Source organism: Pituophis catenifer, unplaced genomic scaffold (genome assembly GCF_029215685.1).
Source record: "Pituophis catenifer annectens isolate HBS135680 unplaced genomic scaffold, rPitCat1.0.hap2 SCAF_2, whole genome shotgun sequence".
Taxonomy (NCBI): Eukaryota; Metazoa; Chordata; class Lepidosauria; order Squamata; family Colubridae; genus Pituophis; species Pituophis catenifer.
The window spans coordinates 8,964,391-8,983,664 of NW_027256882.1; the positions used below are offsets into that span (position 1 = coordinate 8,964,391).

A 19,274-nucleotide genomic window follows, 5' to 3' on the forward strand; every position below is an offset into this window, starting at 1 on the left:
GGTCCAGGATATTTGGCGGACCACCTACAGCCAGCAATGATATCCCATTGCCCGGTTTACGCCCATAGAGAGGGCCTACTCAGGGTGTCGTCAGCTAGACTGTGCCAGTTGGCGGCCCCCAGAAATAGAGCCTTCTCGGTGGGGGCGCCCACCCTCTGGAATCAACTTCCCTTGGAGCTCCAATTAGCGTCTGACCTTCGCACCTTCCATCATGAATTAAAAACTTGGCTTTTTAAATCGCTTGACCTGGTCTGATGGGGGGGGGGGGTTAAGGGTTAAATTTTAAATTTTTTAGATTTTAGATTTTATTTTGTATTGTGGCTTTATTGTGTTATTGTGAGCTGCCCTAAGTCCATTGGGAGATAGGGCGGCATATAAGCCGAATAAAATAAAATAAAATAAAATAAAATAAAATAAAATAAAATAAAATAAAATAAAATAAAATAAAATAAAATAAAATAAAATAAAATAAAATAAAATAAAATAAAATAAAATAAAATAAAATAAAATAAATAAATAAATAAATTATCACATGTGGTGGACATGTCCAGAAGCAAGAAATTATTGGGCAAAAATTTGAATATGGCTAGAGAAAATGATAAAGGCAACACATTGATCTTAAACCAGAGCTGTTCCTGTTGGGTATCTTACCAGAGAAATTTAGTAAAGAAAATACATATTTGTAATAATGGCAGCAAGAATGGTATTTGCACAAAATTGGAAAGCAGAAACAATTCCTACAAAGGGAGAGCTAATTAAGAAAATATTAGAATGTGCAGAAATGAGTAGATTAGCATTAGCGATTAGAAGGAAGGAAGAATCAAAGTATTACAACATATGGGGCAATTTTATCAATGGATAGAGACTGAATATAGACAATAGACAATGTAAAAAAAAGAAGCATGGGAAAATATGTTGTAATACATTAAATTTAAATGAAAGAAGAAAGAAAATGATGATAAATGTTGAATGTGATGACACACAAAAATTTGTATCCAGATGTTACACTGATTAATGATGAATTGTTTGTTTAAAAATAAAAAAAAAATACTAAAAAAATCCTTCTGAATCTTGAGTCCATCTTCTAAAGTGTTAGCAATTTCCCCTGAATTGGTGTCATCTGCAAACTTGATGAATTTCCCCTCATCTAGATCATTTGTGAAGAAGTTGAAGAACACTTAGGCCTGAAGAGGGCCTAAGACAAAATCTTGGGGTACCACAGTGCATTCTTCCCTCCATGTAGATGCAATTCCATTGTGGACTACACGCTGAATGTGGTTGGTTAGTCAAAACTCTGTCTAAAATTTGAGGAACCATCTCACCCCAAAGAAGGCATGCTGCAGAACTCATCAGTCAGGGAATTCTGGTTGGCTGGGTCCAGGAGAAGAATGTTCTCTGTCATTGCTCCTGCCCTTTGGAACATCTTGTCCTACAGAGTGAGGACAGCTCCCAATCTCCTGACCTTCTGCAAGAGCCTGAAGATAGTTGGCTTGAGGCCCCAAATAGGTAGTCTTATGTTGGTTGATTGATCAATTGCAGATCCCACCTCCAAGTCTGCTCATCTACTCCCTCCCACCCCATGTTTTAGGTTATTAAAAGGTAAAGGTGAAGGTTCCCTCTCACATATGTGCTAGTCGTTGCCAATTCTAGGGGGCGGTGCTCATCTTCGTTTCAAAGCCGAAGAGCCAGCGCTATCCAAAAACGTCTCCTGGTCATGTGGCCAGCGTGCCTAACACCAAAGGTGCACGGAACACTGTTACCTTCCCACCAAAGATGGTCCCTATTTTTCTACTTGCATTATTTTATTTGTTTTCGAACTGCTAGGTTGGCAGAAGCTGGGACAAGTGTGTTGTGGCCCCGCCCTCTGAGCCTGTCCCATCGGAGGAAGAAAGCTCCGAGCATGAGGAAGAGGAGTCAGCCAGGCCTCCCTCTCCAGGCCCCTCCCCTCTGGCATTGTCTCAAGTGCCGGTCGAGGGAGAGGAGACAGCTGATTCGAATCAAAGTGATAATGAAATATCATTCCTGGACGCACGCCTCCGAAGGCGTGATAAACGTTTGCAGCAGCTTAGGAGGCGTGCTAGGGATTAGAACTGAGTCACTGGACCACACCCCAGAGACTATATAATAGAGGGTAGTGGTCAAAGGATCCTTGTGACGAACAAAGTAAACCTTGGACAGTCACTAAAGCCTCGTCCGGAACTGCTGGGAGGAATATTATTTCTGTTTGGACTTTCTTGAACGTTCGTATCTTATCTGTCTGTTTGTGAAAATAAAGTCCCTTGGCAGACGGTGTGTCTATCGCTGCCAAGAGGGAGATAAGAACGGGTGCATTCCAAAGTGTTTCCTTAACCCTCGGCTGGCTGTGTTGTGTGTGTATGGGGACGGGGACAGATCAAAGTGACGGGGGCTCACCCCATTACAAGGCACTAGGGATTCGAACCGCTGAAGTGCCGACCTTTTGATCAACAAATCTTAGCCACTGAACCACCGTGTCCCTAGGCTATTACAAGTATGCTTTTCTGTAGTTTTTTCAATTTTAATATAGTGCAGCACACACTATCACATAATGTAGCACACATTATTTCGTCTCATGAAACCCATGACTGGAACATACTGATAGAAGAATACAAACTGTTCAAAAAAACCAGACCCCACAAAAGAGGAGGTGGAGTTGCACTGTATGTAAAGGACCACTACATTGCTACAGAAAGGTATGGAACTAATGACGAAAACCTCCTGGAATGCATATGAGTCAATATAAAAGAAAAAAGAATGACATCACCATAGGTGTGTACTACAGGCCACCCAACCAAGCAGAAAAATTAGATGTACTTTTGCCAACCAACTAACAAATATATGTAGGAAACACACTACAATAGTAATTGCGGACTTCAATTATCCTGAATTGAAAGGCTAATTCCACAACCAAGTGAGAACTCAAATAGGTTCCTGACCAACCTAGCTGACAACTTTGTTGTCCAAAAGGTAGAGGAGGGAACTCAAGGGACAGCCATACTGTCTTAATTCTTACAAATAGAGAAGAAGTGATAGAGGGAGTTGAAACAGCAGGAACCTTGGGTGAGAGTGACCATGTCATACTAGAATTCAACATAACACAAACACACGCAATAGAACACAATGATACCAGAGTCCTAGATTTTAAAAGAGCTGATTATAACAAGCTCAAAGAGAATTTAGGAAATATTCCTTGGATGAAAATCCCTAAGGAGAAAACAACTCAAGAAGCTTGGGAAACTCTGAAAAATATGACCATAAAAGCCCAGTCCAACACAATACCACTGAAAAAGAAAAACAAGATATCCAAGAAGAAACCAGCATGGCTCCACAAATATCTCTCTGACAAATTAAAAGACAAAAAGGACAAGTACAAAAAATGGAAAGAAGGACACATAACTAAGGCAGAATATCAGCAGATAACCAGAATCTGCAAAGACGAAGTCAGGAAAGCAAAGGCTCAGAATGAACAAAGACTTGCAACAAAGGTAATAAAAAAAGTTTCTTCCAACATATAAATAACAAGAAAAAAATCAAGGATGCAATCGGTCAACTAAAGAGAGAAGACATCAAAGAAGTAACAGGTAGCAGAGAGAAAGCAGAGCTGCTTAACTCATGCATCAGTCTTCACACAAAAACAAACAATAGTCCAATCTACCAAAAACATAACATAACTGTAAAAGACAGACTAGAAATAAAAGTTAAAATAAACCCAAAAAATGGTAAGAGAACACCTGTCTGATCTTGATGAATACAAATCACTGGGACTTGATGGATTACATCCCAGAGTTTTAAAGGAGCTGGCATATATCATCTAAGAACCATTGTACCATATCTTCCAAAAATCCTGGAGCACTGGGGAAGTACCAGAGCACTGGAAAAGAGCTGATGGGGTTCCCATCTTCAAAAAAGTGGGGGGAACCAAACCCAGGAAAATACAGACCAATGAGCCTAACATCAATATCCGAGAAGATACTGGAAAAGATAATAAAAAAACAGCTCTGCGAACATCTAGAAACAAGTAAAATAATAACTAGAAGTCAGCATGGGTTTGTTAAAAACAGATCATGCCAAAGCAATCTTATTTCATTTTTCAACATAGTGACTAAATTAGTAGACCGGCAAAATACTGTGGACAATAATATACTTAGACTACAGCAAGACATTCGACAAAGTAGAGCACAACCTACTTCTTGGTAAACTAGAAAAAAGTGGGATAGGTAGCTTCACCACCAGATGGATTCACAACTGGCTGACAAATCATACTCAACGAATAGCCCTTAATGGTACTACATCTATATGGAGGGAAGTAAGCAGTGGGGTACCACAAGGTTCCATCTTAAGCCCAGTACTCTTCAATATCTTCATAAATGTCTTAGATGAGGGAATAGAAGGGGAACTTACCAAATTTGTGGATGATACTAAACTGGCAGGAATAGCCAAAACCCTAGATGATAGGCTCAAGATCCAGATGGCTCTTGACAGACTTGAACACTGGGCCCTATTTAACAAAATGGAATTCAATGTAGAGAAAAGTAAAGTCCTACACATTGTTGTCATTAGTTGTGAAGTCATGTCTGATCCATTGTGACCCCATGGACAATGTTCCCCCAGGCCTTCCTGTCCTCTATCATCCCCTGGAGTCCATTTAAGCTCAGACCAACTGTTTCAGTGACTCTATCCAGCCACCTCATTCTCTGAAGCCCCCTTCTTCTTTTGCCCTCAATCGTTCCCAGCATTAGGCTCTTCTCCCTGAGTCCTTCCTTCTCTTTAAGTGGCCAAAGTATTTTGAGTTTCATCTTCAGGATCTGGCCTTCTAAAGAGCAGTCAGGGTTGATCTCCTCTAGGACTGACTGGTTTGATCGCTTTGCAGTCCATGGGACTCGCAGGAGTCTTCTCCAGCACCAGAGTTCAAAGGCTTCAATTCTTTGGCACTCAGCCTTTCTTATGGTCCAACTTTCACAGCCATACATTGCAACTGGGAAAACCATAGCCTTGACTATACATACTTTTGTAAGTGTAAGACAATTGAAACCATGTTTAATAGCAGTGACAGTGAGAGGTTAACTAGGTTAATATGAGCCAGCAGTGTGCGGCAGCAGCCAAAAAAGCCAATGCAATCCTAAATTGCATTAACAGGAGGGATACAATCAAGATCAAGGGAGGTACTGATACCACTCTATAAAGCCTTAGTAAGACCACACCTAGAGTAATGCATCCAATTTTGGTCACCACACTAGAAAAAGATGTTGAGACTCTAGAAAAAGTGCAGAGAAGAACAACTAAAATGATTAGGGGGCTGGAGATTAAAACATACAATGAACGGTTGCAGGAACTGGGCACGGCTAGTCTAGTGAAAAGAAGGACCAGGGTAGACACAATAGCGGTGTTCCAATATTTGAGGGACTGCCACAGAGAGGAGGGGGCCAAGCTGTTTTCCAAAGCACCTGAAGGCCAGACAAGGAATAATGGATGGAAACTGAACAAGGAGAGATTCAACCTAGAAATAAGGAGAAATTTTCTGACAGTGAGAAAAATCAACCCGTGGAACAAAAGTTGCCTTCGGAAGTTGTAGGACCTTCATCCCCAGAAATGTTCAAGAAGAGACCGGACTGCCATCTGTCAGAAATGGTGTAGGGTCTCCTGCTTGGGTGTGGGGTTGGACTAGGTGACCTAAAAGGTCCTTTCCAACTCTGTTAATTTGTTAATCTGTTAAAAGCTTGATTTTCCTTCACAGCAAGGTTGATATTCTTAACTGCACAAACATCGATGTTATAAGCACTGATTAGTTTTAGCTTGCCGAGGACAGAGATGTTTAAATGTTTCCCCAGAAAATCTGTGAATTTAATGCCAAGTAAATTTTCTTTGATGTATTTTGATGTACTTCATGTATTTTCATGAATATGGCATTTGTTCAGCATTGTCATCATTTAACTAAGATCATGCACAAAATGTGAGCTTTCCATCAGTGCTGCACTTTCCTATTGTACAGAAGACCCTTTGATTGGACACAGAGCCCCTCCTCACCTTCACAACTATGCAGCAGAAGCCCCGAAAGCAATGGGGATGCTAACAAGAAAGGATCTGACTGTTTTGATACATGCTCCCTGTCAGCCCTGGAAGCCATCTTTTCTTTGGAACTTCAGGGCTGCCACTTTGAGTGCTGTGGGAAACTGTGAGGGGGGATTGTATGGAGTTGGGGAGGTATATAGTCATAATGACATTCTTTTCTCTGAGAGTCAAGGACATGCTGCCCTGCACTTGGAGTGGTGTGACTGGGAGGCATCTCCAGTTGGGACGGTGCATTGATTGGACCATGTGATGGACACGTGGGTGCAGGGGAAGGGACTTGGACTTCCTTTTGGGTGAAAGCTTTCAGATTCAGGTTTTCCCAGATGTGCCGATATGACATCTCTAATAAAATGGAACTTTGAGGCACTTCTAGCCTCAGAGTCTTCTTTCATTGGGGGTGTTACTTGGAACCCTGACACTCCCATCCTAATGTGAATCCCAGTTCCCAGCCATGACACATACAATAGACATAGTGAAAAGCAACTCTTGAATTCCATAGAGAAGATATGGATGGATCTATCATGCACCCACTACCACCCTACTCACTTTACTATATAGAGAAACATGCACACAAACCTGTGGGACTTTGTAGGTTCCTACTAATGTTGACATCTGGATGGAAAACTCCCTGTCAGCTGCATCAAGAAGAGCCAAAATGTTGTCCTTCCTTCCACAGCTGTAGTTGGGAACATTGGCTTCTCCAGTAGAGAGCATGTCCAGCAAGACATCTGAAGTGCCACGCGTGTGCAAATAGTTGTCATGGATATTGTAGCCAAGTGTGAGATTGCACAGGAGCTGGATAGTCTTGTTGATCTCTTGAATGGTGAAAATAAAGCGTTCTATTCCTTTGGAAGTATAAGTTTCACTAGTGTAAAAAAAATGCTTTAATTAATACAAGCATCATCAACAGCAGTAATAAAATACCTTTTTTTCCAATTTCATCCTCTTTATCAATACATGACTATTGAATCTGAAGCCAATATTGATAAAAAACAATGGTCACACATTCAACATTTAATATTTGTAAATGTTGAGAAAATGGGAAACACATAAGAATCACAAATAATCTATTATTTATAGCAGCACTAATTTTCATCAACGCAGTACCCAGTCGGCAAAATAATTCCTTTTTTAAAGTCATTCAACCATCATAAAAGGAAGAATATATTTCATAAGTAACCCAGAAAAGCTGTTCTAAAAACAAGTCATCCATTATTCCTATAAGGATCGGAAGGAGCAGTTATAAAAATATAGAAATAAGCTGCTCAAGGTTAACTACAACAATCACTGCTTTAAACAGAAGTCAGTACTCAAATCATGAATTCTAGATTGGACATAGAGAGGGAAATAATGTGGACTTCTTTCAGGTCTTTTTTTTTTCTGCTCCAACTTTGTATTTGTGTCTCTTCCACTAAATAAGACGAAAGAGGAAACCCATGGAAAACTGATCAATCAAAAAAGTTAATCAGTGTCAGAACTGCAGATGGAAGGAATACAATTTCATCACATTGAATAACTTACAAGTAAGACCGACTATAAGGAAGCAGGTTGAAAAACAACATTTTCTGGTTTAGTGTTACTGTACTGGTGACTATACCGATGAGATGGTCTCCTGGGCTGTAGTAGCTCCATGGTCTTTCTCTATCCAGGTGCACCATATTCAGTGGACACTTCATTACAAGCTTCCCAGAGACTGCCTGGGACACCAGTAGCATTGAAAGCAGAAGCAAGAGGTCCATAATTCATGGAGCTGAATCAATCGCCTGTTTCCAAAGAAGAGTTAGATAATTTTAAAGCACTCTCAGAAAATGGAATATCCAGGAGCTTTCCTTATTCAAACAGAAACAAATTGAGCTTTATCTGGAAAAGAGGGAAAGATACATTCAGCAGCACAGCCCCTACCTGTGTCCTAAATCTTTTGCAAACCATTCAGCATGAGTAGAGGCTCATATCTTTTTCTGATGCAAGATCCGTTCCATGTTGCTTCAGTCTGATGTTATATCAAAGGCAGACACTGAAAAAGTAGCAGTAAATGTCTCAAAGTCTGGGATTGTGATAATTACTGTGAGTGATAATTTGTCCTCTTCCAGGGCTCCATGTACTGAGGGACAGCTGGTAAAAAGTATTTTTCTGCCCTGTTGCAGATACACCCCTGGAGACACTCTTCTATAATGGCTGTTATCCTTCCTGTCAGGACATGTCCAGAAAGTGATGCTGGAGGAAGATGCTTCAATAGCCAAGGAATTGACTTCTGCTCTCCACCATTGTGTCATATGGTCTCCAGAGTTTGCTAAAGAAGGTCGCCTGGAGCTGTGCAGTTTGGTGCAATCTAGGTTCTTAACACTTAACTCTACTGCTCTATGACACCTTCTGCACCCTTGAACCCTGCCTAATGTTAAAAGCAGGTCTTCTTCGTGATTTTTGTTTCTATGACATCTCCAGATATTAATCCTTTTTTTTTTTATTTTAAAAAGCAAAACTTTATTCATTCTTAAAAAAACATTTAAAACATACAAAAGCTTGATTAAGTTAAGAGTTAACTTAATCAAGAAACAAATTTACATATACATATACAATAAACGACTTCAACTACTAACTAATTTCTATAATTATATATACATATATACAAACCTACAGTGACATATTTCATTTTCTATCTATCTGACAGTGCATTTTTTAATTATGTTAATTTCCTCTAAATTTCATCTCAACCCATTTGGCCTCCTCTGATTTATCCACTGGTACCATCTATTCCATATTATAAAATATTCTGAGTCCTCCTTATCCTGTAACTCTAAGGTTAATTTGTCCATTTCTGCACATGTGTATATCTTTTGTATTAGCTCCTGATCAGTTGGCAATCTATTTGTTTTCCAAAGTTGTGCTACTGCTAGTCTAGCCGCCGTTATTATGTGACGTATTAAATATTTTATGTCATTCCTAATGTTCTTTTTAATCATACCTAATAAAAAAAATTCGGGTTCTAATTCAATTAGGCTTAGGACCTGGCTACTTACGGGACCGCCTACTACCACAAACAGCCTCCCACCGGCCGGTACGCTCTCATAGAGAGGGGCTCCTCCAGGTGCCGTCAGCCAAACAATGTTGACTGGCGGCCCCTAGGGGGAGGGCCTTCTCTGTGGGGGCACCTACTATCTGGAATGAGCTCCCCCCGGAGATACGGAGGATCCCGGATCTGCGCACCCTCCGCCGTGCTTTGAAGACACTCCTATTCCAGCAGGCCGGCCTGGCCTAATTTTCTCCCCTTCTTTTAAATTTTTAAATTGAAATTTTAAATTGTTTTAAATTGTTGGGAATTTTAATTGTCTCGGGCAAAATTATTTAATTTGGTTTTAATTATGTTTTTTAACTTTTGTATTTATGTGTTTTATTTTGTGCCTGTTCATTGCCCTGAGTCCTTCGGGAGTAGGGCAGTATACAAATTTAATAAAATGAAAAATGAAATGAATGAATTTCATAATCTGTTATTTCTGCTATCCATGTTTTTATCTTGTTCCAATATTTCTTAATTTCTGGGCAGAGCCACCAAGCGTGATAAAAAGTTCCCTGTGCTTTTTTACACTTCCAACAGGTCGGATTTACATTTGGGTACATTTTTGCTAACCTTGCAGGGGCCAGATACCATCGATACTACATTTTATAGTGATTTTCTTTGTAGGCCAACAATTTTGTCATGGTATAGTTATTTTCCCACGCTCTTTCCCATTCTTCTAGTTGTATACTGTGCCCGATGTTCCTTGCCCAGGCTATCATCTGCCCTTTAACCAATTCTTCTGCCAGATCATATTCGAGTAAATATTTATAAATTTTTGAAATTAATTTCCCTTCTTTGGATTCTAATAATTTGCCCAATCGATGTTGTTTTAAATCTATTCCTCCCTCCTCCTGATCCTAATTTGGATCTGATTTAAAAATTCCTTGTGCCTGAAGTGACATTTCATTTCCATCTGTTCTAGAAGCATAATTTTTTGGATGAGAGCTGAATAAGGGTTAGGAAAGTTATAGTCTGTAGATTGTATTCTTGGGTAAATGGGGAAAAATTTACAGAAGAGATAGAAATTTTTATTTTCCTTGACACTCTGTTATCCTTCAATATTCATGGAAGACATTGAAATCCTTTATATTTTGAAGGTTCATAGTTTATTAAATAAAGAGTGGGTGTGAAGTCTGCAACTGAGATGGTGGTGGTGCTCACAGCATAGTGGATGGTGTGAGTTGATTTCTTGCCAGACCTACCCAAAAACTGGTTTAGAGATACACAGTGGCCCTTTCTCTGCTTCTATGAATGCACTCAGTGGGATGGGCCCCATTTAACATTCCCATCTCTCAGGCTTTGTGCCTAATACTCCTTCCACACACAAGTGCTTTGAGGAGCAGTTGGGAGACCTATGTTCCTGGATTATCTGGGTGATTTATTGTTGAAATATTTGAAACAATACATTTAGACTTCAGAAAGGCATTTGACAAAGTAGACCACAACATACTTCTTGGTAAATTAGAAAAATGTGGGATAGATAGCATCAGCACCAGATGAATTTGTAACTGGCTGACAAACCGTACTCAATGACTAGTCCTTAATGGGTCTACGACTCTACATCCAGTGGTGGGATTCAGCTGGTTCACCCCATTCACCCAAACTGGTAGCTAACTGCTTATACAGTTAGGAGAACTTGCTGAAAATAAAGTGCAAGAATGTTTTTTTTTTCTTCTTTCTCCCTTCAATTAATAGCTCCAGGTAGACAGCCAAGAACCACTTAACAGGCTACCTAGTTGTAACTGGAATTCAGCCAACACACACCTTGAATAAAGTCAAAATACAACAGAAACTGATAGGATTAGGGCAGGGAAACCCCCAGGAAACCCATCAATCACCCATCTAGGGATGGAATTAATCTCTTCTTTTCAGGAAGAAGGACAAGATTACAAACATTTTCATTATAAAAGGGTATTAAGTAACACTTCTCTGATCAGCTAATACTCCCTGGAGTTCCCCAAGACCTTTTATAGCTGCTGCAGTGTTGGCTACTTCTTGTTTCTTCCTGGGGGAAAAAGATACAGAAGGGGATAATGGTGCACCTTGATCATACAGGTCATGAATTTAATGCATGTGTGGTCAGTGGCGGGATTCAAATAATTTAACAACCGGTTCTCTGCCCTAATGATTTCTTCCAACAACCAGTTCACGAAACTGCTCAGAAAGTTAACAACCGGTTCTCCCGAAGTGGTGCGAACTGGCTGAATCCCACCACTGTGTGTGGTCCAGCCTGCTGAATTGCTTCTTCTGTGAAGAACCCAGTTTAGAACATAGAGAACAAAGAATAATAGAGTTGGAAGGGTTAATGGCTTTTGGCAGCACACCAAGGCTTTCAATTAGCCTGAATTGCTCCTCGTACTTTCCCTCTCAGCTGCTGCTTTTGCTTTGGGGTTTTAGCTTTTTAAAAAAGGGGAAATGGCTGTTTTAAGTTTTCTGCATTGTTTTAGTGATTCCTGGCACTGTCCTTTTGGGGTGTACTTCCCTCAATCTTTCCGAAAGCCTCTAGTGATGGAGCACCCACAAGTTCTGAAGGCAAGCTATTCCATTGGTTGACTGGTCTCACCCTTAGGAAATTTCTCTTACACTTAGGCAAGAAAAACCAAAAGTACACATATAGACTGGGTGAAGCCAGGCTTAATAGCAGTAATTGTGAGAGGGGTCTTGGAGTCTTAGTGGACAACCAGTTAATTGTGAGCCAGCAGTGTGCAGCAGCTGCCAAAAAAGCAAACACAGTCCTAGGCTGCATAAACAGAGTCATAGAGTTGTTGTCTCATTGGGATCCAATTCTAAAAGAACATGTGTTGCAAGCTAAAAGAGTCACAAGAAAAGGGAGGACGACTTCAAGTACATTATCTCAGTGCCAATTCCCAAAACTAGTTAATTGCTGAATGTTCCTCACTTGTAAAGCAACACATGTTGGCAGACAGGAAGACTGCAAAGTACTTTGCTCTTATTGTTAATTCCATGCCAGATTCATCCCATGTTGAACAAACATTTATTTTGCATTATGTAATACCATGTGAGCAGGGACGCAATGACTCAGTGGCTAAGACACTGAGCTTGTCGATTGAAAGGTTGGCAGTTCAGCAGAATCAAGATCATGTGAAGTGTTAATACCACTTTATAATGCCTTGGTAAGGCCACACTTTGTCCCAGACCCTTTGACATGGCCCATGTCGAAGAGAGAGAGGGAGGGAGGAAGGAAGTCAGGCATTTTGGCAAATTCTTTTACACCTCTCTTCTTTCACTGGATTTAAATCCTAGCATTGAATGTAGTGAGACTTACTTCCAAGTAAACCAACTGTTCCTCCCTGTATTGGGGGGGGGAGAGGAAGGAAGGAAGGAAGGAAGGAAGGAAGGAAGGAAGGAAGGAAGGAAGGAAGGAAGGAAGGAAGGCATTTTGGCAAATTCTTTCACACCTCTCTCCTTTGGCTGGATTTCTATTACACCCCCTCTAGCCAATTGGTTGGGGGCTAACTGTCACAGAGGGTGGAACACCCAGGATGAACCCCCTTTCTGCGAATAGGCTGTGTTGAAGGGTCTGGGACCCTATCTGAGGAGATAAGTCGGGGGAGAATCGCCCGAGGAGAATCGCCCGAGGAGAAAGAAAAGTCAGGGACTAAAAGTCCTAGACCCGAATCAAAGGCTTTGCAGAAGTCTATGTAAATTGCGTCTATTGCTTTACCCTGGTTGAGTTGTGTAGTCCAAATGTTTCTGCAGTGTAGGAGTTGCAGATTACAGGACAATTTTTTTCCTGAAAGCAAACTACTTGTTAGAGAATAGGTTGTTTGTCTCTACATAGAGGGTAATGGAGTGGTTTATAATTGATTCCATGACTTTGCAGGTGGCACATCACAGTGAGATTGGTCTGTAATTTTTAACTAGGCTGGGGTCTCCCTTTTTGAAGATAGGAATGACTGTGGCTAATGACCATAGGTCGGGCAAGGAGCTGGTTCTGAAAGAAACCTCATAGATTGTGCTTAGTGGTTAGGCTATGGCAGTGGAAAGCTTTTTCAAGAAGTAGGCACATAATCCATCAGGGCCAATAGATAGAGATCATTGCAATTAGATGTGGCATGACTAGGAAATGTGGGGCATGAGTCATTTCTGTTGACAAAGATTGAACTGAAGAATGTATTGAACAGGTTGGCCTTAACTGCTCCACCTTTGCAAACAAAGAACACCTTTTTTTCTCCAATGAAGAAAAATGTCTACTCTTTTTCACAATTGAAATGTCCCAACAGTAGAGCCCAAAGTCAAACTTTCGATGACTATAATGGATAAAAGTGATTTTTCAGGGATTTTGTCCTGGTCTGGAACTGTGTAAGAGAGAAGATAAAGTCATATGAACAAAAACAGCCACCCATCTCTTAACAAAGGCAAACCAGAATCAACTGTATCCATATTGAGGATTAACATTTCAGACTCAAGCCAAAATTCTCTCTTGAGACTGGAATGTATCAAGAGTTTTTCTAAGGGATGTCAGGGAAATACTTTAAGAGCTGAACAGCTGCCATGATGCTGTAATGCTGTAATGATGATGCAATGGTAGGAATGAGATGTTTGGGAGAAAGTTTTCCTGTCTCACCTCTTGTCTTATTTTCAGAGTTTCACCCCATTTGTGACTCCTCCCATTGGGCACCTGCTTGTTGACTCAGAGTTTAGAGAGATGAAGTCTCTCCTTGTTCTCATTATCCAAATCATAGTGATTTATTTATTCTCTTGGGGCTAAATCTCAAAAGACATTTTGGATTACTTTCAGATATTGCACAAACACAGCCATAACAGGCTTCCACTTTGATATCACATCAACACCTTGTTGGCTGATCTCTTTGCACTGGAAAATCTTGGGTGCATAAATGGCCCTGAAGAAATAGAGAACCTTGAAAGCTTTTATGACAGGCAGGGGATACAGATATGAAGACTTGCACAGACTCTGTCAGGATTAGGAAATCTTTGGAGCTTCTGTCTCGAAAGAGGGCTTTGGTTTCTTCCACCTCTTCCTATCACTGTGTCTTCAAAGCAAGGCTGGAAACTCCATCAGGAACACGAGTCATGTTGCTGCTTCTGCTGCTTCTGCTGCCACAGGAGGTTCTGGCAAGTCTCAGAGCCAAATGCCTCCTGACTCTGAAGAGGGACCAGGTGCATCCAGAGAACTATTACAAGCCAGGAGAGTTTCTCATTGGTGGCATTGTCTCTGCAACAAGGATGCGATTTGAACCATTAAGCTTCAACAAATCTCCTTTGACTCATGCTTGGTATGTCAAATTTCGTGCACAGACTTAGAGCCTCTCCATTCCACCCTAAGTTCTAAAGTTTCAGCTCCCTCTCTTACAATGAATGATCTCTTTGATCTGCTAGTTTTTCTCTCTTTCTGTCTCAGTTCATCCTTGGCTCATCCTTTTCAGCTGATGAGCCTGATTTGAAATTCTCAAAGAAGTAATCAGTAGAGATCTGTTTTTCTTGATTTTGAAGAAGCATTTGCTTTTCTTGACATTCTCTCAGCAGAGCTGGACTGTGGATGGAGAAGAGAGGATGGTTCTTCTCTTCTAACACTCTCATGCCCAATAAGGTCATCAGAATGGATAGAAAAATGTAGAAATGTTGAATTTTTTCTCTGAAGTAAAAATGAGATAAGCTTGATGATTTCATTCTGTACCACCAATTAAATGAATGGGTCCCAGTTTAGAATGGACTTTTCTTAAATATGTGAATTTCATTTGAGGGGATGCCAGCATCCCAATCATACAATGAGTTGTTTGTCAGCTAAGTCTCTATGGTAGACATGTGGGTCCTATAAACACCTCCAGAAATTTAGCACTTACTGCATTTGTTAACAGTCATAGTTGCTTGTTTTATGTGACATTGTGGGTGTCTGTGTCTGAATGTGTCCTTTAATGATTTTATATTTCATGTGGAATAATAGGTCACACTTCCAATGATTAATTATTGGATAGATAAATAGGCAAAGGCATAGAAAGTGATTGAAAGTCAGTCTGAAATCTTAATGCAACAGCAAGAAAAAGGACAATATGAAGAATAAGCTAAACTGAATTTGAAACTGAATTATGTAAAAATGGTGAACATGTAATAACAAAAATGTATAAAGTTTTAAAGATTTGAAACAGAGGATGAACAGGCTCAATTTGTATGACTGAATTCACTGTTAAATTCAGGTTTTAAATAAAGATGTAGACAATTTGGGTAATTGATATTCGGTTTACACTCTGTCATAGGTTAAGAGAATTTTTTTGACATAAGATGATGTATTCTTAGTATAGGAAATTAGAGAAATAATAAAGAATGGCTAAACATATTTCAAACCAATGTAAGGTTTGTGAAAAGAATGGGGAAACATTTTTTCATGCAGGGTGGACTTGTGAGAAAGCTCAGAAATTTTAGATACAAATTGACACAATGCAAAGAACTTGTAAGACTAAAAATTGCGAAGAAACTAAAATTCTTTTTTACTGGGACTTCTGAGCAAAGAATGAGATAACATTCATAGTGTTTATAAATGGTAACTGTGGCAAGATTCTCACAGTGGAGGATTAGATTGTGAAAAATGTAGAATTTGCAGAAATGAAAAAAAAATATCTGTTGTAAAGAAGGTGGGAAATCAGGTTTTTTTTTTTTTTTAAAGAATTCTTGGACCTTTCCTTCCTTTCTCTATTTTTTCTTCCTTTTTTCTTTTGATTAATATTTCATTTTCTTAAACAATTCTTTATAAATATCAATTTAAAAAAGAATTAGAGAAAGCTAACAATAACAAGGCTAACTCAGAAATAATATGCATTCGGTATCCAAAAATAAAAGAAAAATGGAAAGTATCCCAGAGTTCTATTCAATAAGTGAGATTTTTTTGGGTGGATGGGATTTAAAAATGCCTCCAAACCTCTGAGGCTTAGGTGGATTAAAAATACAACTGTTAAATTTAACAGTTCAATAAAATGTTGCTTCCATTGATTATGTCCTGATACATTCATACTTTCAGGAGACCATCATCAGAGTACTGGAAAATGCTATCCTTCCTTTTCGCAATCCAAGCAATCAACAAGAATCCCAACATTTTGTTCAATGTCACCCTGGGATACAACATCTATGACAATTATTTCACAGCACAAATGACCTCAGAGGCTTTGCTGGACCTGCTTTCAGAGGGGGAGGCCAACGTTCCCAACTACAGCTGTGGAAAGCAGAAAAACATGGTGGCTGTCCTTGAAGCGGCTGGTACTGACATCTCCATCCAGATTTCAACCATGTTGGAAACCTACAAAGTCCCACAGGTTTGCCTTTCTTTTGAAGACCATTTTTAGAATAGAATAGAATTCTTTATTGGCCAAGTGTGATTGGACACACAAGGAATTTGTCTTTGGTATATATGCTCTCAGTGTACATAAGGAGAATAAAATACATTCATCAAGAATAAAAATTTACAAGACTTAGTGATAGTCAAGGTTACTGATAAACTATCAAATCGTACAGGGAAACAAATAAAAATAATATAAATTGAAAGATACAAGCGACATGGTTATAGTAATAAGGGGAAAGAGATAGATACTAGTAAGGAAGACAAGAATAATAGAAACAACCCCTCCCCCATTAAAAACTCTGAAGCAAGAATTTCTCAAAGTTCTTTTTAATTGAGTAGGTATACTGGCACATCTGGGAAAACCTGAATCTGAGAGGTCTGGGTTTTCCCTCAGTAAATCAAAACCCCCAAACCATCCCCTCACTCCTCAGATGATCACATGCTCCAATCACCATCCGTCCCATCTCAAGACAGCACTCCAACCACTCCTTCTCCAGATGCAGGATTGTCCTGACCTTAACCGAAAGGAAGAATGCTATTTTGTCTAAAACCAATCCTTCTACAAAAATCCCCCCTCCTACTTTCCCACACAGGTGGCAACGTGGAAGCTTCCGTCCAAATATGACTTCCAAAGCTGACAACAGTCTTAGTAAATTATTTCACAGTGTTGTGGGAATTAGTTGTTAAGCAGAGTGATGGCATTCGGGAAAAAATTGTACTTGTGTCTAGTTGTTCTGCTGTGCAATGCCCTATAGTGTCGTTTTGAGGGTAGAAGTTGAAACAATTTATATCCAGGATGTGAGGACTCTGTAGATATTTTCCCAGCCCTCTTAGACATGCAACTTACAGCCAGACATCCTCTGCTGTAAATGAAGAGCAAAGTTCTATTGTGGGAATTGCATGGAATAAGGATGACGGTTCTATCAGATAGTAGAGAAGGATCGAAGCAAAAAATCCTCTCTCTGGCACACTCGTAATGCAGACGATGCATCTCTGCTAGTGATTTGCAATAGCCAAATGCTTCATTGAAGAGCTGCGGTGGCTCAGTGGTTAGAATGCAGTACTGCAGGCTATTTCTGCTGACTGCTGCTCAAGGTTGACTCAGCCTTCCATCCTTCCGAGGTGGGTAAAATGTGGACCCAGATTGTTGGAGACAATATGCTGATTCTGTAAACCACTTAGAGAGGTTGTGAAGCGGTATATAAGTCTAAGTATTTTTGCTATTGCTATTGAAGTGAGAAGAGAGGCAATGTAAACAGAATAACCAGGAGTAGAACAATTCCTCCATTTGGGCTGGATATTGTTTTTATGATCTCTCTCAAAAAAAAATAATAAAGTTAACTTTTTTTTTCAATTTCAGATCAGTCACGGTTTTGACTCCCAGGTTCTGAGTGATGAAAATCCTTTCTTCTACCCAATGCTCCCTGCCGAAGGAGCCCAATATCCAGGGATGGTGAAGCTGGTCCTCCATTTCAGGTGGACCTTGGTGGGTCTCCTTGCTCCAGACACTGAGAACGGACAAAGATTCATCAGGATGTTGGCTTCTCTGTTGAGCAGGAATGGCATTTGCCCAGTTTTATCACAAACCTTTTCCCCAGCTTCTCAGGAAGCGAAGATAGAGTGGCATTTATTCCGCAGTTGGAGAAAGATCAATGTCTTTATTTTTGCTGCAGACTTGAGTTCATTCAATGTAGGAATTTTGCTTCTGAATCTAGTATTTGAAAGGATTACAGAACCTCCTAGAGGAAAAGTCCTGCTCACCACAATCCGCTGGGACTTCACTATTTATTTGAAAAAACAATCTTTTCCAGTCAAATACTTCCATAGCATATTTTCCTTTCCTATGCAGAAAAATCAATTTGCAAAGTATGGTAGGCAGTTGAAGTTTCATTCTTTTATGAGATACTATGTAGAGACTTCCTTCCTGTGTTCCTACACCAATGATGCCTTTTGGGTGAAAGTCTGGAGACGGTGCAGGCAAAGAGAAGATCTGGAAGCTCTCAGGGAAAAGGAGATGGATCCAATCCTGACTCGGGACAGCTATTTAATTTACAATACAGTCTGGGCTGTGGCAAGGGCCTTACATGCAGCTTATTTATCCAGATCCAGGAACACGTTTAAAACTGGTAAAAACGTGAAAACTCCAAAGCTGAAGGCATGGCAGGTACTTATTTTCTATTGCATAGCTCTCCATTGCACTTGAGAATCTATGTTACCATTGACAATAATTATACTGTATTTGGAATATAAAAATTATGTGAAATTTCAATTTTTCACTGCTCTCCTTTCTGCAATTAATTTCACCCTGCTCATTTCTTCTCCGATTGTTTTTTACATGCTTCTTTGTAAAAATATTATTCTTCCATCTCTTTCTTCTTTGACTTTTTTTTATAAGCAGTACCATTACCATGTTGCACACAGTCTAAAAATGTGTGTTCTGTATATTAAGCTGTCTAACATCTGTCACTCTCTCACTTCCTGGGCTTTACCCAGAGTGGGACTCATTCTTTGGCTAAGAATCCCTTTGATTTTCCTTCCCCGGCTCAAAGCTCCCAGTAGAAGCCTCTTTGGGCCAAGAAGCTAAGCAGGCTAAGGTCAGGTGAGAAGATGAAGGTTGGACTGGGAAAAGTCTGGAAGCAACAAGAATATTCCACAAAATATTCCAAAGATGTTCCATAAAATTGAAGGAGTTGACCTTAACTGGTACCAGAGTTCATCTTTCACCATGAAGATATTGGGGTCTCTGCTCCATGGCAAGTTGCCCATCTGTCACCTCAATGGAGAGTTTCATAACCACAACTTACTAGTAGAGCAAAGGTC

At 39.9% G+C, this 19,274-nt stretch overlaps 1 protein-coding gene across 1 annotated transcript in view; it reads left to right on the forward strand.

The window, feature by feature from the left end:
- The first annotated feature begins 14,197 nt into the window (after positions 1-14,197).
- LOC139309822 (vomeronasal type-2 receptor 26-like) overlaps positions 14,198-19,274 on the forward strand; it is a 28,922-nt gene continuing 23,845 nt past the window's right edge. Inside the window, exons 1-2 of the mRNA XM_070934025.1 lie at positions 14,198-14,400; positions 16,137-16,428. Coding sequence (XP_070790126.1) covers positions 14,198-14,400; positions 16,137-16,428 — 495 coding nt within the window. The remainder of the gene's footprint in view (positions 14,401-16,136; positions 16,429-19,274) is intronic.